Source organism: Scyliorhinus torazame, chromosome 13 (assembly GCF_047496885.1).
Source record: "Scyliorhinus torazame isolate Kashiwa2021f chromosome 13, sScyTor2.1, whole genome shotgun sequence".
Classification (NCBI taxonomy): Eukaryota; Metazoa; Chordata; class Chondrichthyes; order Carcharhiniformes; family Scyliorhinidae; genus Scyliorhinus; species Scyliorhinus torazame.
The window spans coordinates 209,289,737-209,317,410 of NC_092719.1; the positions used below are offsets into that span (position 1 = coordinate 209,289,737).

Below are 27,674 nucleotides of genomic sequence, written 5' to 3' on the forward strand. Positions count from 1 at the left end.
GCAAGCAACAGGAAGGTCAGAACCCTGAATGCACACAGACTGAAGGTGCTGAGCAAAGCGATCACCCAGTCTGCGTTTGGTCTGTCCAATATAGAGACGACCACATTGGGAGCAGCAAATGCAATAGACCCGGAAATGAGGGGGTTGTCTTATGAAGAGAGTTTGAGCAGTTTAGGCTTATACTCTCTTAAGAGTTTAGAAGAATGAGAGAAAATCTTATTGAGGTAGATAGATGATAAAATGTATTGACAAAGCAGACATAGAGCAATATAGAACGTATTACGATCCCAAATCAGATCCCAGCAGTGGCGAGGATACTTGGCCGAAACCCCAATATTTTATTTTAATTTTGTAAGACTTTGAGGAAAGGTTACTTCGCTCCAGGAGTGATTGAACAAAGAAGCAGGGACTTGGTATTTGAAAACAGAACTTTATTACTAACACAGTATTAAAATCCTTAACCTCACATTCAAAAATAGCTTACAATTACCCCTTTAACAACACTACACAGTGAATACAACACCCTTACTTGTCATCTTTATTGCCATTTGAACAACAAGAAAATAGACCATCCCAGCTCTCAATCCACCCTAAATACCGATGGCACAGAAGAATACTAACTTCACAGAGTTATTCTTTGAGAAAGAGATCTTTTGACACTGCTTTACAGAACAGTTCTGACTCCAATCGAAACCCCTGCGGAAACTCTGGCTGAATGTCTTCAAAAGCTGTTACAACTGGCTTGTTTTGGCTCCCCTTTGTCCTTGGACAAGTCTGCACTGCTTTATATACAGTTAATCTCTTTTAACTAACCTCCAGTGAAAACAAACTGCCTTACTTGGTCGCCGCTTCAGCCAAATCAGAACTCAATTGAAAATGCTTGATGTCTTCACTCCACCCAGCAATTATATAATTTCACCAAGCTGAAATCTAAGTAACTCCCCAGGGAATCCCCTTAATCAAAACAAAATTGCATTAGCCAAGCTTTTACTTTTTTTTTTGCACCTCAGATTCCTAAAACCTTTGTTGTCTTTCAAACCAAGATTCTTTTTTAAAACTATGGCTTCAGCAGTCAAACACACTCTAACCCTGGCTTTTAATCCTTACTTCACCAAATACTTATAATCCTATGTAATACTTAAAATCCGACATTCATCACAAACGAGAGGTCACAGTTTTAGGATAAAGAGTGGTAGATTTAAAACTGCTAGTCTGCACGTTCTCCGTGTCTGCGTGGCTTTCCTCTGGGTACTCCGGATTTCTTCCACAGTCCAAAGATGGGCAGGTTAGGTGCATTGGTCATGCTAAATTGCCCTTTAGTGTCCAAAAAGGTTAGGTGGGGTTACTGGGTTAGGGTGGGTTACGGGGTTAGGGTGGAGGTGCAGGCTTGGGTAGGGATGCTCTTTCCAAGGGCAAGTGCAGACTCGATGGGCCGAATGGCCTCCTTCTGCACTGTAGATTCTACAGTTCTATGGGATGGTGGTGGCCATTCAGCTCATCCAAGCCAATTGAAGATTTGGTACAGTGTCTTGACCGTAAGACCACAGCCCTGACAGTAGACACTTGCGCCATCCTTCAAAGTGCTCATTATGTACGACACTAAAGCACCTCCCCAAATTGTAGAATCATAGTAATCAAGCACAGAAGGAAACCATTTGGCCAATAGTTAGTTTGTAGCATGGAACTTGAATGCTGCTGGAAAGATACCTTTTTTTTGGTTGAAATTTTCAACGTGCACTCATCAGGTCAGTTCGCAAGAATACCAATGTCAGAGGAAATAACAAATATATACTGTATCAGAAGAGAGTGCTGATTGATAGGCAAGTGGATTCTGATTGATAGAGGTGTTGCCATGGGGAATGCATTAGTTGATGATGACCAACAGTTAACTGCCAAGCATTGTGAGAAATGTAATACCAGACAGTTTGCTTCTGATTGGTCAAGGCATTGTCCTGAGGAATGAACCAGTGAATGGCTCTCAATTTCTTTGTTTAGCTGAAACAAAATCTTTTTGTCAGGGTCCTGTGTATTAATATGTAGCTTCCAGTACATGCAAATACACCACACTGTGAGCCCAATTTCATAATCTTATGCAGGTTATTAGCTTAATGCCTCGTACATTGAGGATTATTTAAGCAAATGTTGTCCAATCGTGACATCACATCTAATGTTGGACACTGTGTTTCGAGTTCTGCAAATATGGACTTTGAGGTACCGTCTGTAACTCGCCCATTGCAAACAGTGGAAGGGACATGCTATTTGGTATGAACCGCCAGTCTTTAGAACATATGGCCTATCTACCGAGCATCACACTGGCACTGAAATCCATATACCACATTACTCATTTGTGTGACAGGCAAAACATCCTTTTGGCTTGATGACAATATCCTGTTAGTGGTGAATATCACTCTTGTTGCCACTGCATAATGACAGCATGAAACAGCTACCTGTTGCTCCATTTCTTTATATACCTTGCCTTCCGGGGTAATCAGAGGTAGACTGGGCACTTTTCAGAGCTCAATGTGGCTGCCTTAGGCCCCTGGACCAACCTACAAAATGTCAACCAAACCAACCTGAAGTTGATGTTTCCTCTTATCCACTTCTTAATTATCATGCAACTACTTCTTTGTTCAAACCCAATACTTGTATTGTTCCCATCCTGTGCTCACTGTCCCAGCTGGCTCCTGGTCAAGCAACGTCTTGATTTTAAAATTCTCATCCCAATTTTAAAAATCCTCCAAGGTCTTTTCCCTCCCCATCTCGTCCAAACCCACAATCCCTGACCTCTAAGTCTAGCCTCTAGTGCATTCCCAAATTTAATTGCTCCACCATTGGTGGCCATGCACCAAGATACATCGGCCATACAGCTCTGGAATTCCCTCCCTACACCTGGCTTTACTCCTTGAAGATGCTTCGTATAAAACTACCTCTTTGACCAAGCTTTTGGCAATCTGGTGTAATATGTGGCTCAGTGTCATACTTCATTGTATAATGGTTGTGTGAATTGCCTTGGAATGTTTCATCGCACTAAAGATGCAGTTTAAGCTGTTTGTTGTACAATGTAGTGCATAAAGCTCAAAAAGTGACATACTCATCTGTTCTGTATAGAGCCAAAGCATGTCCTGTGAAATCAATGACATCTTGCCCAAGGTCAAATTTCTTGTAGACTTCTCGCATGGTGGTCTTTTTGGGCTCGATGCCGTGGTTTGTTTTCGGGTCATGCTCATCAAAGCCAACAACAAACATTAAAAATTTCCGGAAACGGCGTTTTTCAAACATGCCCATTAGATCTGAGGGGAAAAGGGAAAATTATGAATATTTATTGCCACCATTCACCTTTCCTCTCTCCCCTACACAATCATGTTGTTTGACAGCGTCCTGCTCCATTTATTGCACTTGCCATGCTTGGCTGAAGAACCCCCAGCTCATCTGTTCTCATGCTTTGAAACCCACCATTTAGTCTGGATAATATCTAATTGGTGCAGTATTCAGGGCTTGACCACCTGGCACCTATTCAAGATGCTAATAGCCCTTCAGGTATAGGCATTGAAAGCAGAAAAATGGTGTCACAAAGTAGTCAAACAACATGTCTCTAAAACCAGTTCACAGACACATCATTAGACGTGCATGCATTGTGGAAAGATGAAGGGAGACCAAATCATAACAATTCATAGGTTTCAGAAGTTTATTAAGAGCTGGGGTGTATCCAAATGAAGACAGTAAAAAAAAGGATCACGTCCGTTTTTTGCTCAGTTCTCAGCTGTCCGCCGGATCAAGTCATTTTCCTCAATTCACACAAAGTAAAGCTGATAGCACTATTCCCCAGTATCAAGTCATCAATTATTCCAGAAATAAATTAAAACGTTCTGATGAAAGGTCACAGATTTGCGATGTTAAGTCTGCTTCCCTCAGATATAGCCAGACCTGCTGAGTGTTTCTGGGTTTTTTTCAGGATTCCTTTATCCGCAGTGTTGGGTTTTAGAACAAAGACTCTGTTGCGCAGATTCCTTTTGATAGCCATATGGAATTCTGACGTGGACCAGATTCCATGGAAAATAAATATCCTGCCTTTCTCAAGACACTTTCAATGTTGAAATCCAGATCGATTGCACCATCTCCTCTTGTTTTCACATCAGTCCAAGGATTGACTTGCTGCAAACCCAAGCTTGGTGTTACCGAACCATACTCGCCTTTCCGCATTGCTGACCTAAATTACAGATACTAGTTTTTCACACTTATTGGTCAATGTTAAGACAACATTTGAAAAACACATTTCTGCTCATTTTCCAGGGGTGCAATTTTAATGTATGGGAAAGCGAAATTCAGACAGTAGCACTTGGAGCCAAGTAACATCAGACAGAGCAGCTTTTAAGTGACCAGAGGCATGGAAAAGGTAAACATTCAGCCTCAAATCAACTTGCAGGATAAAATAATTATGCAGTCATTTTTTGTAGCTGAGCGCACTTTACAAATCTTAACCCTCTCAAATTCCACCATAGTTGAAAGATAGAAAAAAAAAATCTCAAAACCTGCAAAACAACAGAGTGTGTGTCAAACAGTAAGTTATACTGATGATTTCTGTGTCTAAGATTTGCTGATCTTATACAAAAAACATCTGACCAGATGCAACGTAGTACTGGTAATTCACAGGCGATGAGCATGTAACGTGGAAATTATTTCTTACATGCAGACATTCAAGTCCGGAGATCCTTACACATTATCATATCTGACTGTAAGTAGAATAGCTACAGAAGTTTGAGGTTTTGGAGGGAAAATCAGTTCGGAGGGTGGGGTGAGCGAGGGAATGGGTGATGAAAATCACTTCACAAGTCCAAGAGCAAGCAGAAGACCTGGGCTCCCAGTCTCTGGTCTCAAAGTGGTTTGCAGCATCTAAAAATATCCAGAGCTAGGAGATGAGCTAGAGTGTTGCTTAGCCTGCACATGCACCTCCAGACTGCAAAAAACCAATGATCAAATAAACAACTCAATTAGAGGAAAAGGACATTTAAAAAGGCATGTTTCAGCATTTCAAATCATTTATGTGGACATATACAACAATTCAAACAGATTCACGTCTCAGCACTTCACTGAAGAGCCAACGCGATGACACATTCAGATCTCTGGATTTGGTTTGAACCCATGAGCTTGCGGCAACTGAGAGAAAAGTGTACTGGTCCCAAAATCAAGACCATCAATAGCATAGGCCACGGACATTTCAGTCCAAATGCATTAAAGTGCCACTGATACAATATCATCAGAGATGGGAATTAAATAATTTAAAATATTCAAGTAGAAACCTTCATAGGAAAATAAAACTAAATACCTGAGAAAAGAAATACAACCAAGATGATTACAATTCAGGTGTTTTTTTTACTCACCTGAAGCTAAAGCTTCAGTCTCTGTAGATGGAACTTTGTGGATTTTCCCTGCTTTGTACACAAAACTTCCTTCGACCACCTTGAAGTCGAGGTAACGGGTGACTTCTGTGTAAAGCAACATCTTAACAAGCTGGCCTGGAAGACAATTATCAACAGCCCTATTAAATATACACAATATCCCAGCAGCACACTGAAAATAAAAAAGCTAGGGCAGCACAGTGACGCAGCAAATACACAGTTATCACTGATGGAAAAGACAAGTTTATAGTAGATTGGTGTCATTAAAGGCAACTTAATCCTGCTAAATTTGAAACGGAAAAGGCAGGTTAATCATGGGTTTCTACGACTTTCTTCCCCATCACTTTGATATTACGGAGTATATCTTTAATTGTTTATCTTTCTAGGGGAGGCTCACCTTGGTGAAATAAACATGGTTTTCATTGGGAATGCTGCTGTCCTAGTAGGGCAGCATTAGAGGCAGCATAGAAGCAGAGTATGGTTAGAGCACAGGAGAAAGCCATTTGCACTATTGCGTCCGTGCCAGTGATCTGTGTCATGTGAGAGTACCTTTAAGAAATGGGTGTTTATGAAATGTACCTTTAAGAAATCGGTGTCTATCAGTGATGTCAGAGTGTGGGTGGAACTGGGCTGTCTGTCAGCTTCTAACTTTTGTTTTAGGCTGTTTGCTGCAGGGTGAGCTTTAGTTTCGTTTTTAGTGTTGGAGCTGAAGCCAGATCAGGTGTATTGTTGATCTCTCTGCCATGAAAAGACTATCTCTTGATCATTTGGTGAATTCAGAATTATAAATGTTCTCAGTAGTGAACGTAAACCTAATGTGCTTCTGCTAAAATGTGTTTATTTTGTCTTCTGGATGTTGTTTGGGAAGTTATTAAGGATTACTTAGTGTTGTATTCTTTGGGGGTTGTATTTGAATTGATGGTTGTTAAGATGTTCACTGTATGTTTTAAAAAGGTTAACTTGAGTTCATAGAATAAACATTGTTTTGCTTTAAAAAATACTTCTCCATTTCTGCTGTATCACACCTGGACAGTGGGTCGTGTGCTCCCCATACCACAATCTATTAAAAGTTGTGGGTCAGGTGAACTCCATGATACACTTTGGGGTTCTCTAAACCCTGGCCCATAACATCTGCAAGAGCAATTCAGCTGGTCCCACTCCCCAGTCTTTCGTCGATAGCCCTGAAAAATTGGCTCCAAAGAAGAGCTGCTGTTAGGGGCAAGCCAGTAGTTATTACACTGCAGTCAGGAATTGTCATCAACCAAAAGGGATTGAAAGTCACTTCTTTTTTTTTTTCAAATGCATATTATTCAAACTTGTATCAAAGTAGGTTACACCATATACACACCCCAGGAAACATTCTTCCCAACAATCATCTATACAGTTTGTACAGATTTTTCTCCTTTTTCACCCCCCCCCCCCCCCACCCCCCCCACGATGAACAGCTCCTCAAACACGATCACAAACATCCCCCACCTTTTCTCAAACTCCCCTGCTCAACACCTTAACTCATACTTTATCTTCTCTAACCGCAGGAAGTCATACAGGTCACGCAACCACGCTGCTACCCCCGGTTGCGATGCCGACCGCCAATGCAGCAAAATTCGTCGCCGTGCAATCAGAGAGGCGAAGACCAAGACATCGGCCTTCCTCTTCTCCATGAGCTCCTGCTTCTCTGAAACCCCAAATATCGCCACCAAAGGGTCCGGGTCCACTCCCCCCTCCACTATCCTGGCTAAGACCGCGAACTCTCCCACCCAGAATCTTCCCAATTTTCACAACCCCAAAACATGTGCGCATGATTCGCTGGCCCCCGCCCACACCTCTCACACTCATCTGCTACCCCATGAAAGAACCCACTCATTCTCGCCCGAGTCATATGCACCCTGTGCACCACCTTAAACTGTATCAGGCTCATCCTTGCACAAGAGGCGGTCCCGTTTACCCTTCGCAGTGCCTCACTCCATACTCCCCAATTGATCTCCATTCCCAACTCCGCTTCCCATTTCTCCTTGATCTTCACCACCCGCTCGCCTCCCTGTTCCCCCAGCTGAAAGTCACTCCCAGCATTCTCCTGCAACTTTCAAAAGCAAAACTGTGTGACCGTTAATATTTAAAAATAAATAAATTTAGAGTATCTAATTCATTTTTTCCAATTAAGGGGCAATTTAGCGTGGCCAATCCACCTAACCAGCACATCTTTGGGTTGCGGGGGCAAAACCCACGCAAACACGGGGCGAACGTGCAAACTCTACACGGACAGTGACCCAGAGCCGGGATCGAACCTGGGACCTCGGCGCCGTGAGGCAGCAGGGCTAATCCACTGCGCCACCGCAGATGTCAATAGCGGGGAAGGAAATATATTCTTTAAACATCTTTCTTGTGTTCAGCAGCACCTTCAACCACTCTCATAACGCATACCCTAGGCACAGAGTGAAATGCCAACCGTTCTCCAAATCTGGATGTCTTCTCCTATCATGAGATGACTACTGTCATCTCCTACACCATCCAAATTGTGGCCTTCATGTGAGATTATAGATAATATCGTGCAGTGTCCTCAATACGATAAAATTAGACTAATGTCGTGCATTTGAAAATTGGGTCTTCTAACACGTTAGTCTGGACAAAATTCGAGATACAGAAAGATAAACTACCATAGATTCATTTCCAGATGATGACATCCTTTAAGACATCCCAAATATAACATGTAAAATTAATTACTTTGAAATGCTGTATTAACATAATGGATCATTTTGCACACAGTACATTCCTATAAACAAACAATAAACTGACAAATGAATAGTAAATTATTACTCAGTGGTTTTAGCTGAGGAAGAACCACACCTGAAAAATTCTCTGCTTTTCAAATAGTGTCATCGGATTTTTAACATCCATCTGAATTGGCAGAAGCGGTCTTGGTTTAATATTTTAACCAAAACAGCAGCACTTCCTTGGGATTGTACTGGAGCATCAGCTTAAATGTGGGCTATGGGCAGCCTGTTGGCGCAGTGGTTAGTACTGCTGTCTCACAGCGCCGAGGACCCGGGTTCGATCCCTGTCCCGGGTCACTGTCCGTGGGGAGTTTGCACATTCTCCCCGTGCCTGGTTTCCCACCCCCACAACCCAAAGATGTGCAGGGTAGGTGGATTGGCCACACTAGTTGCCCCTTAATTGGGGAAAAAAATGAATTGGGTACTCTAAATTTATAAATAAAAGCTTCGATATGGGCTGACGTGCTGGTGTGGCACTTGATCCCTCAGACTCACAAACAAGTGTATATGACAGCAAAGTTACAAGTCTATCCTCATGGTTGGAATGATTTTTAATTCCAGCCGTGACTTTCCAGTTGCATGTATTTTAAAATAAAATATGCCATTCATTACCATTTGCCATAAGGAATTTAGGTATCAGATCTACATTCCAGTCCCTGCCTCTTCCCATCGATTCTGGAGGGCACCCGCCAACCTTGAACCTTTTAAACAGCTAAAGGAAAAGGAAAAGATATTTAGTCTCATTTTCTCAAGTGTATTTTTAAAATGACCCATAGCAGTGTTGCTTGCTTTTTTTTTTAATTCAGAGCCCCAAGCCCAACTTGAGATCCACTTCACTTGAAGAACCTGAAGAACTTGGACATATGTGGCATCTTCCATAACCTCAGATCATCCCAAAGAGCTTTACAGTTAACCAAATATTAACACTATTTTAATGTTAGAAATACAGCAACCAGCTTGGTGTACACATGGTCCCACAAACAGCAATTGTGATAATGATCAGTTTTTTGTGACACTGATTGAAGGATAATTGTTGGGCAAGACACTGGGAGAACTCCCTTGCTGCTCTTCAAACACGCACCATGTGATCTTTTATGCCCACCAAGAGGACAGACAGGGCTTTCATTTAACATCTCATCCAAATGATAGTGCAGGGCTCCATCAGTACAGTACTGCAGTGTCAGCCCAGATTCTGTGCTCTGGAGTGGTTCTTGAACCCACAGCTTTTGACTCAAGTGTGCCATAACTGACATCTCAGTGGACTGCAATTCGTAATAGCAATATCAAATTTCAATTGTACCATTGTGTGCTGAATGAAGACGGGGCACTTCCCAATGGAAGGGCAAAGAGAAATAACAGTTCTATAAGACACAGATTTGCTTTAGCAACACCTGTTCCAGTTGTCTGAATCACGGCCCTTGTAAAGTTCCACGGTTGGAAGGACTGACCATGTCATCACCCTGTAACATATAAAAATATGGGACGGCACGGTAGCACAGTGGTTAGCACTGTTGCTTCACAGCGCCAGGGGTCCCAGGTTCGATTCCCGACTTGGGTCACTATCTGTGTGGAGTCTGCACGTTCTCTCTGTGTCTGCGTGGGTTTCCTCCGGGTGCTCCGGTTTCCTCCCACAAGTCCCGAAAGATGCGCTTGTTAGGTGAATTGGACAGTCTGAATTTTCCCTGAGTACCCGAACAGGCACCGATATGTGGCGATTAGGGACTTTTCACAGTGACTTAATTGCAGTGTTAATGTTAGCCTACTTGTGACAATAAAGATTATGATTATTATTTAATAAAAATCTATAGGTGCAAATATCCTGTCTGCAGCAATGTTATCCCAGTTCTCAGTTGATATTGAAATGGGTATTTGGAAGTGATCCTACATTACGGGTTCACCCTGATGACTCTGCGGAGATGTATTGCATGTTGTGCAACTGAAGCACAGGCCGAGAGGATTTCCGCCCCTACTCTATGCCGAGTTAGTTGTCGGCTACTCTCAGGCAGCCAGATCATGTTTCAGCACCTCTTGGACATTGTATGCTTTACTCCACTGAGTCAGAAGTAGCAATTGCACCAATAGAAACAAAAAAATAAATCCTACAATTATATCTTGACCAAAAAACAAGAGAAATAAGCGCAACAGACTGCGATCAATGTACAAAGAACAAAGAAAAGTCCAGCACAGGAACAGGACCTTCGGCCTTCCAAGTCTGCGCCGACCATGCTGCCCGTCTAAGCTAAAATCTTCTACACTTCCGGGGTCCATATCCCTCTACGTCCATCCTATTCATGCATTTGTCAAGATGCCCCTTAAACGTCACTATCATCCCTGCTTCCACCACCTCCTCCGTCAGGGAGTTCCAGGCACCCACTACCCTGTGTAAAAAAACTTGCCTTGTACACCTCCTCTAAACCTTGCCCTTTGCATCTTAAACCTATGCCCCCTAGCAATTGACCCCTCTATCCTGGGAAAAAGTCTCTGACTATCCACTCTGTCTATGCCCCTCATAATTTTGCAGACCTCTATCAGGTTGCCCCTCAACCTCCTTCGTTCCAATGAGAACAAACCAAGTTTATTCAACCTCTCCTGATAGCTAATGCCCTCCATACCAGGCAACATCCTGGTAAATCTCTTCTGCACCCTCTCTAAAGCCTCCATATGCTTTTGGTAGTGCAGCGACCAGAATTGTTCACTATACTCCAAGTGTGGCCTAACTAAGGTTCTATATAGCTGCAACATGACTTGCCAATTTTTATACTCAATGCCCCGGCCAATGAAGGCAAGCATGCCGTATGCCTTCTTGACTACCTTCTCCACCTGTGTTGCCCCTTTCAGTGACCTGTAGACCTGTGCACCTAGATCTCTCTGACTGTCAATACTCTTTAGGGTTCTACCATTCACTGTATATTCCTTACCTGCATTAGACCTTCCAAAATGCATTACCTCACATTTGTCCGGATTAAACTCCATCTGCCATCTCTCCACCCAAGTCTCCAAACAATCTAAATCCTGCTGTATCCTCTGGCAGTCCTCATCGCTATCTGCAATTCCACCAACCTTTGTATCGTCCGCAAACTTACGAATCAGACCAGTTACATTTTCCTCCAAATCATTTATCTCTACTACGAACTGCAAATGTCCCAGCACTGATCCCTGCGGAACACCACTAGTAACAGCTCTCCAATCAGAAAAGCACCCTTCAATTGCTACTCTCTGCCTTCTATGACCTGGCCAGTTCTGTATCCATCTTACCAGCTCACCTCTGATCCCGTGTGACTTCACCTTTTGTACCAGTCTGCCATGACGGACCTTGTCAAAGGCCTTACTGAAGTCCATATAGACAATATCCACTGCCCTACCTGCATCAATCATCTTTGTGACCTCTTCGAAAAACTCGATCAAGTTCGTGAGACACAACCTCCCCTTCACAAAATAGTGCTGCCTCTCGCTAATACGTCCACTTGCTTCCAAATGGGAGTAGATCCTGTCTCAAAGAATTCTCTCCAGTAATTTCCCTACCATTGACATAAGGCTCACCGGCCTGTAGTTCCCTGGATTATCCTTGCTACACTTCTTAAACACAGGAACAATATTGGCTATTCTCCAGTCCCCCGGGACATCACCTCAAGACAGTGAGAATCCAAAGATTTCTGTCAAGGCCTCAGCAATTTCCTCTCTTGCCTGCTTCAGTATTCTGGGGTAGATCCCATCAGGCCCTGGGGACTTATCCACCTTAATATTTTTCAAGACGCCCAACACCTCATCTTTTTGGATCTCAATGCGACCCAGGCTATCTACACACTTCTCCAGACTCAACATCCACCAATTCCTTCTCTTTGGTGAATACTGATGCAAAGTATTCATTTAGTACCTCACCCATTTCCTCTGGCGCCACACATAGATTCCCGCCCCTGTCCTTCAGTGGGCCAACCCTTTCCCTGGCTACCCTCTTGCTTTTTATGTACGTGTAAAAAACCTTGGCATTTTCCTTAACCCTATTTGCCAATGACTTTTCGTGACCCCTTTTATCCCTCCTGACTCCTTGCTTAAGTTCCTTCCTACTTTCCTTATATTCCACACAGACTTTGTCTGTTCCCAGTCTTCTAGCCCTGCAAATGCCTCCTTTTTCCTTTTGAGGCCTACAATATCTCTCGTTATCCAGTTTCCAGAAATTTGCCATATTTATCCTTCTTCCTCACAGGAACATGTCGGTCCTGAATTCCTTTAAACTGACATTTGAAAGCCTCCCACAAGTCAGATGTTGATTTACCCTCAAACATCCGCCCCCAATCTATGTTCTTCAGTTCCCGCCTAATATTGCATAATTAGTCTTCCCCCAATTTAGCTCATTCACCCTTGGACCACTCTTATCCTTGTCCACCAGAATTTTAAAACTTACTGAATTGTGGTCACTGTTCCCGAAATGCTCACCTAATGAAACTTCTACCACCTGGCCGGGCTCATTCCCCAATACCAGTTCCAGTACAGCCCCTTCCCTAGCTGGACTATCTACATATTGTTTTAAGAAGCCCTCCTGGAGACTCCTTACAAACTCTGCCCCATCCAAGCCCCTAGCACTAAGTGAGTCCCAGTCAATATTGGGGAAGTTAAAGGCTCCCATCACAACAACCCTGTTGCTTTAATTCCTTTCCAAAATCTTAATACCTATCTGTTCCTCTATCTCCCGCTGGCTGTTGGGAGGTCTATAGTAAACCCCCAACATTGTGACTGCACCCTTCTTATTCCGGATTAGCACAGGGCTAAATCGCTGGCTTTGAAAGCAGACCAAGGCAGGCCAGCAGCACGGTTCGATTCCCGTAACAGCCTCCCCAAACAGGCGCCGGAATGTGGCGACTAGGGGCTTTTCACAGTAACTTCATTTGAAGCCTACTTGTGACAATAAGCGATTTTCATTTCATTTTCATTTTATCACTGCCCTCTGAGGTGTCCTCCGCAGTACAGCTGTGATATTCTCCCTAACCAGTAGCGCAACTCTTTCACCCCTTTTACATCCCCCTCTATCTCGCCTGAAACATCTAAATCCTGGAACGTTTAGCTGCCAATCCTGTCCTTCCCGCGATCAGGTCTCTGTAATGGCAACAACATCATAGTTCCAAATACTAATCCAAGCTCTAAGTTCATCTGCCTTACCTGTTATACGTCTTGCATTAAAACATATGCACTTCAAGCCACCAGTCCAGCTGTTTTCGGTAACATCTCCCTGTCTGCTGTTTCTCAGAGCCATACTGGCCCTATTTCCTAGTTCTCCCTCAATTTTTCCACCTTCTGACCTATAGCTCCGGTACCCACCCCCCTGGTATACGTGTTTAAACCCTCCCATGTGAGACTAGCAAACCTCGCAGCCAGGATATTTATGCCTTTCCAGTTTAGATGCAACCCGTCCTTCTTGTACAAGTCACAACTGCCCCGGAAGAGCTCCCAGTGGTCCAGATAACTGAAGTCCTCCCTCCTACACCAGCTGTTTCGCCACTTGTTTAGCTGCTCTATCTTCCTATTTCTAGCCTCACTGGCACGTGGCACAGGGAGTAATCCCGAGATTACAGCCCTCGAGGTCCTGTCTTTTAACTTTCTGCCAAGCTCCCTGAACTCCTGCTGCAGGAACTTATCCTTCTTCCTGCCTATGTCGTTAGTACCAATATGTACCACAACCTCTGCCTGTTTGCCCTCCCCCTTCAAGATGTCCGCTACCCGTCCTGAGACATCATGGACCCTGGCACCAGGAAGACAACTTACCACCCTGAAGTCTCTTTCACGTCCACAGAAGCGCCTATCTGTGCCTCTGACTACAGAGTTCCCTATGATTATTCCTCTTCTGCACTTTGACCCTCCCTGCCGAACATCCGAGCCAGCCGTGGTGCCACTGCTCTGGCTGCTGCTGCTGTTTTCCCCTGATAGGCTATTCCCCCCAACAGTATCCAAAGTGGTATACTTGTTCGAGAAGAGGACAACCACAGAGGATTGCTGCACTGACTGCCTGCCTCTTCTGGTGGTCACCCATCTCTTTGCCTGCACCTTGGGTGTGACCACATCTATATAACTGCTATGTATGACACTTTCCACCACCTGCATGCTCCTAAGTGCATCCAACTGCTGCTCCAACCGAACGATGCGGTCTGTGGGTTGGATGCACTTTCTGCAGATGTAGCCATCCGGGACGTTGGAAGCTTCCCAGACCTGCCACATCTCACAGTCAGAGCACTACACCCCTCTAATTGACATTGCATTAACTAATTAATAAATTTAAAAATATTTTTTTTTTTTTAAAAGTTACTATTAACTATATGTTTCCTAGCATTAGATTTCTACTATAAATGTAAATGCTAAATACTGTACTCTCCGGTCTCTGGCTTAGATACCCCTCTCAATAATGATTAAGTAATTAATTAATTAATTATGTTTAATTAGTTTAACAATGTTTAATTAGTTTACCTCATTAACATGCGCTACTTTGACACTGGGGTCCATTACATTAATGATCACTGACTGCCCAATGGAAAAAGAACAACTTCCTGTTCTCCTTTACTAAACCTTTAGTCACCAAGTTTCGAAAGTCAACAGAATCAGTGAATGACCTTGTTTAGAACACCTCACACTCACTTCAACAAAAATTCATAATTATAAAGCTCCCAAATATCCGATTGCATTTCACAGAAGCACTATAAAACAAAGTATGAAACATAGCCAAATAAGAACAGGTCAGATCATATGAAATAGGAGCAAGAACAGGCTACCTGGCCCACTGAGTCTGCACTGTCACAGATCACAGAGTTTTTACTGTAGAAGGAAGCCATTCGGCCCATCGAAACTGCACCGGCTCTTGGAAAGAGCACCCTACTGAAGCCCACACACACCACCCTATCCCCATAACCCAGTAACCTTTTTGGACACGAAGGGCAATTTATCATGGCCAATCCAGCTAACCTGCACATCTTTGGATTGTGGGAGGAAATCGGAGCACCCGGAGGAAACCCACGCACAGATGGGGAGAACGTACAGACTCCGCACAGACAGTCACCCAAGCCGGGAATCGAACCTGGGACCCTGGAGCTGTGAAGCAACTGTGCTAACCACAGTGCTACCGTGCTCCCCATTCCATAAGGTCATGGCTTGTCTGTTTGTAGCCTTAACACCACTGTTTAGGGGCTGTTTAGCACAGGGCTAAATCGCTGGCTTTGAAAGCAGACCAAGGCAGGCCAACAGCACGGTTCAATTCCCGTAACAGCTTCCCCGAACAGGGTCCAGAATGTGGCGACTAGGGGCTTTTCACAGTAACTTAATTGAAGCCTACTTGTGACAATAAACGATTTTCATTTCATTTCACTTTCCTGCCTGATCCCATCCCCTGGACTCCCCTGATTATATTTAGATTTCCAGGGCCAAGTTGCAAAACGGCCCAGACTTCACTGCTCTCTGGAGCCGAGAATGCCGAACACAAACAACCCTCAGAGAAGAAATTCCTCAGCTGTAAATCTCATCTCAGCTGTAAATCAGAAATACTTTGAAATTGTGCCCCCAGTTCTAGATTCCTCCACAAGAGGAAACATCCTCTCAGTATCTAGCCTGTCAAACCCCTCAATCTTCAATAAGATCACCTCTCAATCTTCTAAGCCCCATTGAGTACAGGCTCAACCTGCTCGAGATTTCCTCATGAGACAACTCAGTCAACCCAGGAATCTGCTTAATCAACCTTTTCTGAACTGCTTCCAATGCATGTATGTCCCTCCCTTAAAACAAGGAGACCAAAAGTGCATACAGTACTCTGGGTGCAGTCTCACCAATGCCCTGTAGTTGTAGCAAGGCTCCCCTACTTTTATACTCCGCCTCCCTTGCCTTCCTAATTATTTGCTGTGCCTGCATGCTCACATTTTATAGGTCGCTGTACCGCAGCATTCCACGGTATCTCCATTCAAATAATATTGTGCTTTTTTGATGCTTCCTGCCAAACCTGACAAACTCACATTTTTCCACATGATTTTCCATCTGTCAATTTTTTGCTCACTCACTTGACCTATCAATACCCCTTTGCAGATTATTTGTGTCCTCACAAACTTGTTTTCTCAACTATCTAAAACACCAGAAAATGTGGCTAGAATGGATACATTTTGTCCCTTCATCCAAGTCAAAAATAAGTTGTAAATATATGACCAAAGATTTGGTCTAAAAGGAAGGTTTTAAAGAGTAACTTAAAGGAAGAAAGCAAAGTCAGGAGGTGTAGAGAGGGAATTCCAGAGCTTGGGCCACAGGTACCTGAAGGCATGGCCACCAAAGGTGGAATAAGGGATCAGTTGGCTGGTTCGTGATGCGGAGCGACGTCAACAGTGCAGCTTCAATTCCCATACTGGCTGAGGTTATTTGTGAAGGCCCTGCCTTCTCAACCTTGCCTGAGGAGTGGTGACCCTCAGGTTAAGTCACCACCAGTCAGCTCTCTCTCTCAAACGGGAGAGCAGCCTATGGTCATCTGGGACTATGGAGACTTTCATTTTGTTGTAATTGGGAATGTACAAGAGACCATAATTCGAGGAGCACAACTATCTGGAAAATATCACAGAGATGGGGATGAGCAAAACCATGGGATGATTTGAAAACAAGGATAAAAATTTTAAAGTAAAGATATTGCTTGACTGGGAGACAATGGAAGTCAGTGAACACAGGGGTGATTAGGGAATGGGACTTGCTGCAAGTTAAGGCGCAGGCAGCGCGGGGGCAGGGGTTGGGGGGTAGGATGGGGGTAGACTACAATTCCCTATAAAAAACAAATCTTAGTTTTCATTCAGAAAATCCAAAGAGTATAAAGTTGAGAATGCATAAAACTAAACAAAATAACGGGCAGCACGGTAGCACAGTGATTAGCACAGTTGTTTCACTGCTCCAGGGTCACAGTTTCGATTCCCGGCTTGGGTCACTGTCTGTGCCAGAGTCTGCACGTTCTCCCCGTGTGTGCGTGGGTTTCCTCCGGGTGCTCCTGTTTCCTCCCACAGTCCAAAGATGTGCAGGTTATATATTTAGCCCTGCTAAATTGCCCTTAGAGTCCATAAAGGTTAGGTGGGGTTACTGGGTTCCGGGGATAGGTTACAAGTGTGGGCTTAAATGGGGTGCTCTTTCCAAGATCCAGTGCAGACTCGATGGGCCGAATGGCCTCCTTCTGCCCTCTAAATTCTATGAGTTTATGGAATCTAAAGTCGGATAAGGTCATTCAGGCTCATTCCTGCTTTTATTCATGGCCCATGCATGACTATTGTAATTAATTTGCCTGGCACATTTCCTGTTGGCTTTCTATCATCTCTTCCTTTTATGGGATGCTTAGTTATGGCACACGTGGAAGACGTTGTAGGATCCTGAATTGGATCTGGTTTGTTTTACTGTGATCCATTTGGCGAGCATGCTGACCTCACACGTTTATTTAACCTGTGGGAGAATTAAAGGGACACTGCCATGCTGAGAAACTGACCAGAATGTCATCTTGCTGGTGAGAAAAAGCAAAAATGGGGCAACAATGTGAACCGAGAGAGGTGGCTTTGCAAAGGCACAGTCACCTGAACTAGATAAACAAAGTTGGCATTTTAGGTCGGACTTTTCATTGGATCAGAAACGTTAGGATAAAGAAATCCCTTTGTCTAACTGACAGGAATTAGACTGTACTAAAATCATGAAACAGAAAGGGAGAGGATTCAAAAGTGTGCAGATATGCTAAATACTTTTGCAAGGAGGCAGCAAAAAGATGTGATTGTCAATGGAAATGGAAATCACTTTTTGTCACAAGTAGGCTTCAAATGAAGTTACTGTGAAAAGCCCCGAGTCGTCACATTCCGGCGCCTGTTCGGGGAGGCTGGTATGGGAATTGAACCGTGCTGCTGGCCTGCCTTGGTCTGCTTTCAAAGCCAGCGATTTAGCCCTGTGCTAAACCAGCCCCAACCCAATGATTATTACAATGTTGGAAAGTGTTGCATATTGTTGCAGCATTATCTGATATTGATCTTCCACAACATAAACCAATCTCGCAGTCACTATAGGAGCTGTGCAGGCAGTTGTTTAACCAGAGTGCCGAGTTGGATGATAATAGCACAAAAGATTATCTGCATTATGCCTGCCTTTTAAAAGACAAAAAGAGAAACAGCATCTCCTTACATCCTCCAAAGGGGTTATCGATGCGCTTTCTCCTCCATAATAAGAATTTCGGTCCATGTGGAGTACCTTCTTCCCATTCACAGACATGATACCAGACAAGATACATTCCTTTAAAACAAAACAGAGATAAGATCAAACTCCTGAAAAATGAGGGGTTAGGGAGAGCACACAAGACCACGAAAATGTGCATTTATCTAATGTTTTATCGTAGCCCCAGGTCACCACAAAGCACTCTGCATCCACTACTCGTTCATGTTCAAATCGATGAGGATGTTCATTCTTGGCTGGCAATTTATGCACAGCAAGATCCCAGGCAAATAGCAAGTTATAATAACAACCAGTTAATTCATTTTTACTCTAATACAGGATGAGGAATGAATGTTAATCAGGACACAATACGAAGCCTTGTGGAGAGGTGCAAAAAGGAAATGTTGGAGGCTATCTAGTTTGTGATGTGATTGGTTTGGTTAAACAATTAAATTGGGGGAGGGGGGAATTGACACATATCGAATTCTTCCTTGAATAGCGCAAGTAATATTTTAAGCCCATAGTCTTGGTTTAACATCTTGTCTAAAAGACAACTGATAAAGCACTGCACAGCATCAGCCTAGAATATGTGCTCAACCAAGTATGGGGCTTGATTCCATCAACATTCTTTATCTTATTTATTCTGTAGTGGAAGCCCATTCTCCATTGGCACATCTGCTTCCAACAAGTTCCTTTGTACCAATTACTTCCCTTCAATAATTCTCTAAGTGAAAGTCTGCCCAAGTTTTGAAGTGTAATAATATTAATAATCTTTATTATTGTCACAAGTAGGCTTACATTAACACTGCAATGAAGTTACTGTGAAAAGCCCATCGTCGTCACACTCCGGCGCCTGTTCGGGTACACAGAGGGAGAATTCAGAATGTCCAATTTATCTAACAAGCACATCTTTCGGGACTTGGTATAGGTTAGAGGAATCAAAAATGTGTGACTGGATGGGTACAGAGCTCATGCATTTTTGTCAGTCTTCCAGGAGAACCTCTCAGGCAGAGATGCAGTTGGACCTCATTTACATTACTGTAGTAGCGAGCTCAGAACTCGGCAACAAACTGCTCAATTGATTATTCACATTTCATTCAACTAAAAGCTGTCAAATCAATTGCCAGTGGTATCACTAGCTGACATTACAGAGTGCTGTGCACCAGATTGGACTGGAGCCCATAGTGTCACCGCACCACTCCCATTACATGATGAATTTTCAACCATGGTTATAGCCTTCAGTGGCGGTTCGGAAATTCCCATCTTGGTAGGAATGAGAAAGTTTGTGGGGGGAGGGGAGGGGCAGCATTCTATCTTATTAGCTGCTTACAAACAAGGGCTTTACGAGGTTCAAAAGGCCTACAAGAAAGGAAATACAAACATGCACTGGGTGAAACTAACACTAGTAACTAGCTTATTTGAGAATGGAGCCCAAATAACAGTTCTTGTTTATTCTGAATACACTTTGATAACAAATTCCACAATGTCAGGGCACGTTCACGACAATGAAGATGGCACATTGTTCAGTGGCGCTTTATGGTAACAAAAATAGGCACCATTAAGGACTCAATTCCATTCAGACAGGCTTTAACATCTCTGATGAAAGATGGAAGTTCAGACAATGATGAAATAAAACATCATCCTAGATTAGGTGCTCAATTCCTGGAGTGAGGCATAAAGCCACAATGTTCTAATTCAGAATCATGGGTGCTGCCAACAGTTCCTCTTCTAGACTCTTGACTTTGAACCAGTCCAAAAATGATAATAGAAGATAGGAGCAGGAGGAGGAGGCCTTAAGTCAGAACAAGACTGATTTTATCTCCTTGTTAAGAAAAATGGCAATCACTTCTTTCCTATCGGGTATTTTATTAAAAATTTTGGGCAATGCTGCAACAACCATGAAACATACAATGCAAATAAATGATTAAGAATTGCGAACGCAAAACAAACCAGGAAGCAGACTAACAACAGCCGGTGTCACTGTCTGGAATCTTTATGACAGCTGAAATAACTCTATCTAAATGCAGAGTCAGCAGTTAAAGAGACAACAGGTCCTACTACTGGTGTAAAGGGGACCATTTCCAACTGGTTTCCCAAGTGATGGGTTGAAATCAATGAAATGAAAACCAGGCAGTTGATCAGCAACAGCAGTTTTACAGCTGGGCAGTTGGAAGATCTACTCAAATCTGTTTCAGTTGGTTCTGATTACTTGGCTTGTGTACTCAGGTCATTTAGGTTCTCCCATTGGCCCAAAAACAATTATTTGGTCAAGTCGCTACATCTCTAAACATTCTGGGAGAAGCTGTTGGAGAAGTTGATGGAGAAGGATAGTGTGAGGTCGAGTTAGGAGTGTAGGTTGTATTAGTGAGAGATAATTAATTAATGTAACATAGATTCAATACTATTATTTTGTTAGCTGTTACTCAGTAGAGTGTGCGAACCATTTCAAGTAGTGTAAAATAATCGAGCTTTGGTTTAAACACAGCTTTATGTCCTTTGTAAACACTACGACTTTGGCTAACTTGGAGAACAATACAAGGAATATAACACCCACAATACATACAATGCGTTAGTCCTTCAAAGTACCACAACTTGGAATGGTATGACACAAGCTCACATTGACAGTGCCTTACATGGAGAGTTCCTGCCACAGTGAGGAGCCAAATGGATCTCGAGTACTTTGCTGCAGCAAACATGCAAACGTCAGCAATGCCAACATGACTCACTCGGCACACTTTACATGCTTTCATTTTTTTGTCAGTGTTCAATGGATGAGGTTTCCAGCTATGTTCTGAATAAACCACCAGCCTGGTCAATTGGCAAAAGAAAGATAGAATCATAGAATTGACAGTGCAGAAGGAGGCCATTCAGCCCATCTATTCAGTCTGCATCGGCCCTTCGAAAGAGCATCCTATTTAAGCATAATACAAAAAGATTGGAGGAGGGAATAAAATTAAATAATAAAGAACAGGTTTAAGATTTGATTAAAGTCAGCCCAATGATGCAGAAATTAAATCGGAACTGGCTTAATAGTAGATTTCAAATAGCTATAAAATTCTTCATTGGAAAATCCTCACCGTCTCAATTTGTAACATTTAAAAATATATTGCATTTGACATGTCTATAAATACTGTTGACATGCAAGGCCATTTTAGTTATAGAGATGGTGACCTGGGGCGACAGGAGCAGCTTAAAGTGGCTTAATTGTAACCATATATTTAGAAAAACCAGAACAGAGGCCCTGGGAAGCAGTACAAACACCAAGCTGATGTGATTGTGATGCAATCATGCACTTAATAACACCAGCTGTTTCGAGTGCTGACCTTTGCAACATGTTGAATGAAGAATGAACGAAAATCTGCTCCTATTACATCTTTTCTTTGGATGATATAAAACCGTATTGTACTGTATGACCGTATGAAATAGAATTTATCCCCCTTCTAATTTCCTCCTGTCCTAGGTTTCTGATTTCTGCTGGGGTACAGTTCCAAAGGCTGCAGATAGGTGCCCTCTGGCATCCTTTCCAAGTAAGCATTGTCCACGCAACTACTTTTCATCAAAGGTCACTGAACAGCTGATAAGTGACACATGGTGCAAAGTGGGTGGGGTCTGAAAATCATGTTCAAACCGTACACAGTATCCACCCTGATTTTTGCCCCCAATATCTTTCCTTCCCTAACCTTAAGGACAGAGGTGTGAACTGTAGCTCCCCCTCCTGCTTCCCCAGTTGAGAGTAGCTAACACAGCAGAGAGATGGCTGTATGATTTGTAGAACACCGTAAAATGAAGCCATCTACTCAGCCACTGGGGATAGCGCAAAACTTTTTCTTAAATGTCTCACCAATATTTTCAAAAGTAGACACATTGGCTGTCCAAAGGGATTACTTACACTTTACTATACTAGTTTTTAAAAATAAATTTAGAGTACACAATTAATTTATTTCCAATTAAGGGGCAATTTAGCGTGGCCAATCCACCTACCCTGCACATCTTTTGGGTTGTGGGGACGAAACCCACTCAAACACAGGGAGAATGTGCAAACTCCACACGGACAGTGACCCAGGGCCGGGATCGAACCTGGGACCTCGGCACCGAGAGGCAGCATTGCTATCCACTCTAATATATTGTTTTATAAGATTAGATAGAAGACAGCAGTTGTATAAACTAGTTACAGGGGTTACATACAAGTGGGAGTTTGAAACAAGTAGCAATCTAAGTTTTTTTTAATATTCGGGTGTCACTGGGCCAGCATTTCTAAAAAATATATATTTTTAAAATTCCAATTAAGGGGTAATTTAGCGTGGCCAATCCACCTACTCTGCACATCTTTGGGTTGTGGGGGTGAGACCCAAGCAGACACGGGGAGAATGTGCAAACTCCACACAAGGCAGTGATCCGGGGCCGGGATCGAACCCGGGTCCTCGGTGTCGTGAGGCAACAGTGCTAACCACTGCCCCACCATGCCACCCTGGACAGCATTTGTTGCCCATTCCTAATTGCCCTTGGCTTGCTTGGCCATTTCAGTGGGGGATTGGGCAGTTAAGAGTCTACCGCTTTGTGGGTCTGAAGTCACATGTAGACTGGGTTCGGATGGCAGATTTCCTTCCTTGAAGGACATTAGTGAACCAGATGGGTTTTGACGACAATCGGCAATGGTTTAATGTCATCATTAGACTTTTAATTCCAGATTTTTATAAAATTCAAATTTCATCATCCGTGGTGGGATTCAAACCTGGGACCCCAGAGCATTGCTCTGGGACTCTGAATTCCTCGTCCAGTGACAATCCCACGACGCCACCATCTCCCCATGCTGCAGTAACTAGTACCTGTGCCCAACTTAATCTGCACCGTTGCACGCATTCAAGAAACTCAATGTCAAATAGTTCAACTTGATTTCACATAAGTGGGGGGGGGGGGGGGGGGGGGGGGAAGAAACATTACATCTGAGGAGGGAGTTTAGGAGCTTGACATGGGATGCTGGCGCTGGAGTGGGGTGGGCACAGTACGAATCTCACAACACCAGGTTAAAGTCCGAGAGGAGACTGAAGGAGCTGCCGCTTAGGATGGTAGAGAGGAGCTTTCGCTACCTAGGAATACAGGTGGCTCGGAAATGGGAGGCACTACACAAGTTTAGCCTAACCCGGCTGGTAGAGCAAATGGAAGGGGACTTTAAAAGATGGGATATGCTCCCGCTATCGTTGGCGGGGAGGGTACAGACAGTGAAAATGACAGTCCTCCCCAGATTTCGGTTTGTTTTTCAGTGCCTCCCCATCTTCATCCCTAAGGCCTTTTTCAAGCGGGTGAACAAGATTATTTTGGGCTTTGTGTGGGCGAATAAAACCCCGCGAGTGAAGAAAATGTTGTTGGAGCGCAGTCGGGGGGAGGGTGGGTTGGCGCTGCCGAACTTCTGCAACTACTTCTGGGTGGCTAATATAGCGATGATTAGGGAGTGGGTAATGAGGGAGGGGTTGGCATGGGAGCGGATGGAGGCGGCATCATGCAAAGGCACCAGTTTGGGAGCTTTGGTAACGGCACCTCTGCCGTTTTCGCCGGCCCATTACTCCACTAGCCCGGTGGTGGTGGCGGCACTGAGGATCTGGGGGCAATGGAGGAGGTATAATAAGGTGGAGGGTGTGTCGGTCTGGACCCCGATTTGCAATAACCACAGGTTCGCACCGGGCAGGATAGATGGCGGGTTCCGGAGCTGGCAGAGAGCAGGAATTAGACGAATTGGGAGATCTATTCATAGATGGGAGTTTTCCCAGTCTGAAGGCGCTGGAGGATAAGTTCAAGCTGCCGCCGGGGAATGGTTTCAGATATTTACAAGTGCGGGACTTTCTGAGGAAACAGGTGTTGGCTTTTCCGCTGTTGCCGCCACGGGGGATACAGGATAGAGTAGTCTCTGGTACCTGGGTGGGGGAGGGGAAGGTGTCAGATGTCTATCAGGAGTTGTTGGAGGCAGAGGAAACCCCGGTGGAGGAGCTGAAAGGCAAGTGGGAGGAGGAATTAGGGGGAGAGTTAAAGGCGGGTCTGTGGGCGGATGCCCTAAGCAGGGTTAATTCCTCCTCATCATGTGCCAGGCTCAGTCTAATACAGTTTAAGGTGGTACACCAGGCACACATGACGGTGGCGAGGATGAGCAAGTTTTTCGGGGTAGAAGATAGATGTGCGAGGTGCGTGGGAACCCCAGCAAACCATGTGCACATGTTCTGGGCATGCCCGAAGCTCAGAGGGTTTTGGCAGGGGTTTGCAAAGGCAATGTCCACGATGCTAGAAACACGGGTGGTGCCGAGTCCAGAAGTAGCGATCTTTGGAGTGTCAGAAGATCCGGGAGTTCAGGGGGTGAAAGAGGCCGCGTCCTGGTCTTTGTCTCCCTAGTAGCCCGGAGACGGATCCTTTTAATGTGGAGGGACTCGAAGCCCCCCCCCCCCCCCCCCCCCCCCCCCGCCCCGCCACCCAGAGTGTGGCGACTTGGGTCAGTGACATGGCTGGGTTTCTCAGGCTGGAGAAAATAAAGTTTGCCTTGAGAAGGTCAATGCTGGGGTTCTCTCGGAGGTGGCAGCCGTTCGTCAACTTTCTCGGGGGAAATTAAATGTCGGCAGAAGCAGTATTCCGAATATTTTTTTTAAAAGATCATTCTTCGTGTTTCACCTGTAATTATCTTGCAATTGTGTCTCTCCAATATAAGCTGTGATTGTGAACCTGCCTCCACTTCATCTGATGAAGGAGCAGCACTCTGAAAGCTTGTGATTTCAAATAAACCTGTTGGACTTTAACCTGGTGTTGTGAGACATTTAAAACCGAGGTAAGGACAAAGTTCTTTTCTCAGGGGCTAGTAAATCTGTGGAATTATTTACCGCAGTGGGCTGCAGAGGGTGGTTCGTTCTGTATGTTCAGGCTGAGATAGACAGATTTTTCATCAGTAAAGGAATTAAACGTTATGGGAATAAGGCAGCAAAGTGGAGTTGAGGACTACATTAGATCAGCCATGATCTCATTGAATGGCAGAGCAGACTTGATGGGCTGAATGGACTATTTCTGCTCCTACAGTCTTATTGCACACATAAGAGGAAAGAGCACAATGTAAATCCGATGTTGAAAGTGAAACACAAAATGAGGATATCTAGATCGGTTAGTAGGTTCAACAGGTAATCGCGACTTAAGAGCAACAACGAAAGAAAATAGAAAACAACACAAACAACGTAATACAAGTCAGAGGAAGTCTAGCTCAAACGTTTGTATTCTGGTTATCCTGATTATCAACAAATCCTGGAGGAAGTTCAGGCTAATTCCTAACAGAGTTTTAATGTATGAGAAAAGAGTGCTAAATCTGGAAGCTTTACACCCAAGGTTTGGCATCTTACCCGAAAGACAGTATCTCAGACAATGCAGCATTGAGAGAGAGTCAGATTTTATTAAGTGCCGGGTCTTTTGAATAGGGCTACCATTCACAACCTTTGCCAAAACACAAGAGTGCTACCATTCAGCCAAGGTGTACACCAGTTCCATTCCAGTCCTGTCTGTATAACTTGGACATGTGTAAGTTGGTTGACACTTCTGCAGCAGTCAATACACCTGAAAAGTGCTCAATTGGTTGTGATAGTTTTAGGACATCCTCAGGACAAGATATAAACGATCATTTATTCTTCTCTCTTTCTGGCACTAAGTATAGAGTCAGACTCAAAGAGGTTAATGGACCAGTTTTATGCCCTTCTCATCCCCTGATCCAATACTTCCCTGTTTCACAAACCTTTCAGGCACCTTAGTATAACAGTGCGGATTAGGAATAATGTCTGCACTCCTCATGGAATTTGTTTTTTAATAAAAGAAAAACCTACATATCAAGGTAATGAAGGTTCATTCTCAAGATTGGAACATTTTCTACACCAGCAGCAGCTTCATGTACCTTTCCCAACAATCTGCCTCAAATGCTCCACATTTGAGAATGTGAAAAGCAGCCTTTAGTACAGTGTTTTTCAAACCTTTTTGCGCAGGACCCGACTTTACTATCTGGCCATCCTGCGGGACCCACGGCCCCCGACCTTCACGACCCACATTTTCACTTACCTTTAAGGTGAGCCTGCTTGGTCCTCACGATCTTATTCGTTTTGTTATTCAATGGTACATTTCTGCTCAGTACTTCAGCTGATGATTTAATATCTCACTGCAGCCGTTGGAAAAAAAATCAAGAGTTTGAACTCAAACCCGCCATGCTTAGTCTTCAAATGTCTTTGAAGTTTTGAGGGTTTTAAACTTTCATGTGCCAGTGCTTCCCTGCATATAACACACATGAACTCGGAATCCTGATTTGTAGTGGCAGAATTAATAACCCAAACCTCAAATAATCATCTTTATGCTGCTTTGTTCCTGTTTTCAGCTTCTTCTTCATGGGTTGTTCACCAGAGGTCCTGGAGCTCACACCAGCACTGCTGGCAGCTGCTAAATGCAGGAATCTCTCTCGCGCCCCGAACACGTAAAGTCAGCGTGGCCTGTCGCCGCTCCTTTAAAAAACAATCTGCTCCTGGGCCACCGTACTGACGTCAGGAGGTGGCGTTCTGACCTGCTGGGCTCAGGGACTGCGCACTGCTGAGGGGGTACGCATGCGCGCAACGACCGGCATTCTGAAAGCTGATCGCAGCCTGCATTTTTAAAAACCGGTCGATCCATTGGACACCCGAGAGTCGCGACCCTGGGTTTGAAAATGACTGCTCTAGTACACCAGTGCCAACTTCCACTGCACCTAACAACCTTACACCCAAGTAAAGTTACCAGGTTTTTAAAACAATAATTCACAAGTCATTTTTCTTGTCCATAAGGTGTTCGTACTATCAGTCTATTGAGCCAAGAATCAAGAGCAGGATGACACAAGTAACAAAACAATGTGTTACCAGTTTCAATGAACCCCTTGTCAAAATTTACTTGTGTCAGCGACTCCTCTACGTACTGACACGCAATAAGAATAACCAGTCCAAACTTCAGAAATACTTCACCATCATAGCAATTATTGAAAATCAACATATAGCAAAACAACAAATTTTTTAAATCTGAATTCTCAAGACATAGTGCGTTAAAGCTAGCACCAGAATTCTGTCTCGGTTACAGATTTTGTTCAGGTATCCAGTCTGAAAACCTGCAATCCTATACAAGGTTTTATTGTCACTGACTGATTTCTTTAGGTACTGCACATGGGGCATTATTGTCATGTTTAGCTGCCAGAGATGGGCCATTGCTCACCATCCCTGCAAGGAAGTGGTCTCAAGAGACTAATTAGAGGCTAATTATGATGCAAAATGTTGCAGATTGGCAGTACTCGTCTTCTCTTCATTTTCTC

At 43.9% G+C, this 27,674-nt stretch overlaps 1 protein-coding gene and 1 long non-coding RNA gene across 3 annotated transcripts in view; one reads left to right on the forward strand and one right to left on the reverse strand.

Moving 5' to 3' along the window:
• LOC140388579 (rab GDP dissociation inhibitor beta-like) overlaps positions 1 to 27,674 on the reverse strand; it is a 58,899-nt gene that overhangs the window by 17,234 nt on the left and 13,991 nt on the right. For both annotated transcript variants that reach the window (XM_072473001.1, XM_072473000.1), the window contains exons 2-5: positions 18,317 to 18,424; positions 8,780 to 8,879; positions 5,379 to 5,513; positions 3,092 to 3,290 (exon numbers count right to left, since the gene is read on the reverse strand). In XM_072473001.1, the coding sequence (XP_072329102.1) occupies positions 3,092 to 3,290; positions 5,379 to 5,513; positions 8,780 to 8,879; positions 18,317 to 18,424 (542 nt within the window). The remainder of the gene's footprint in view (positions 1 to 3,091; positions 3,291 to 5,378; positions 5,514 to 8,779; positions 8,880 to 18,316; positions 18,425 to 27,674) is intronic.
• Positions 1 to 27,674, forward strand: part of LOC140388580 (uncharacterized) — a 45,004-nt gene that overhangs the window by 9,956 nt on the left and 7,374 nt on the right. The gene's annotated exons all lie outside the window — the stretch shown is intronic.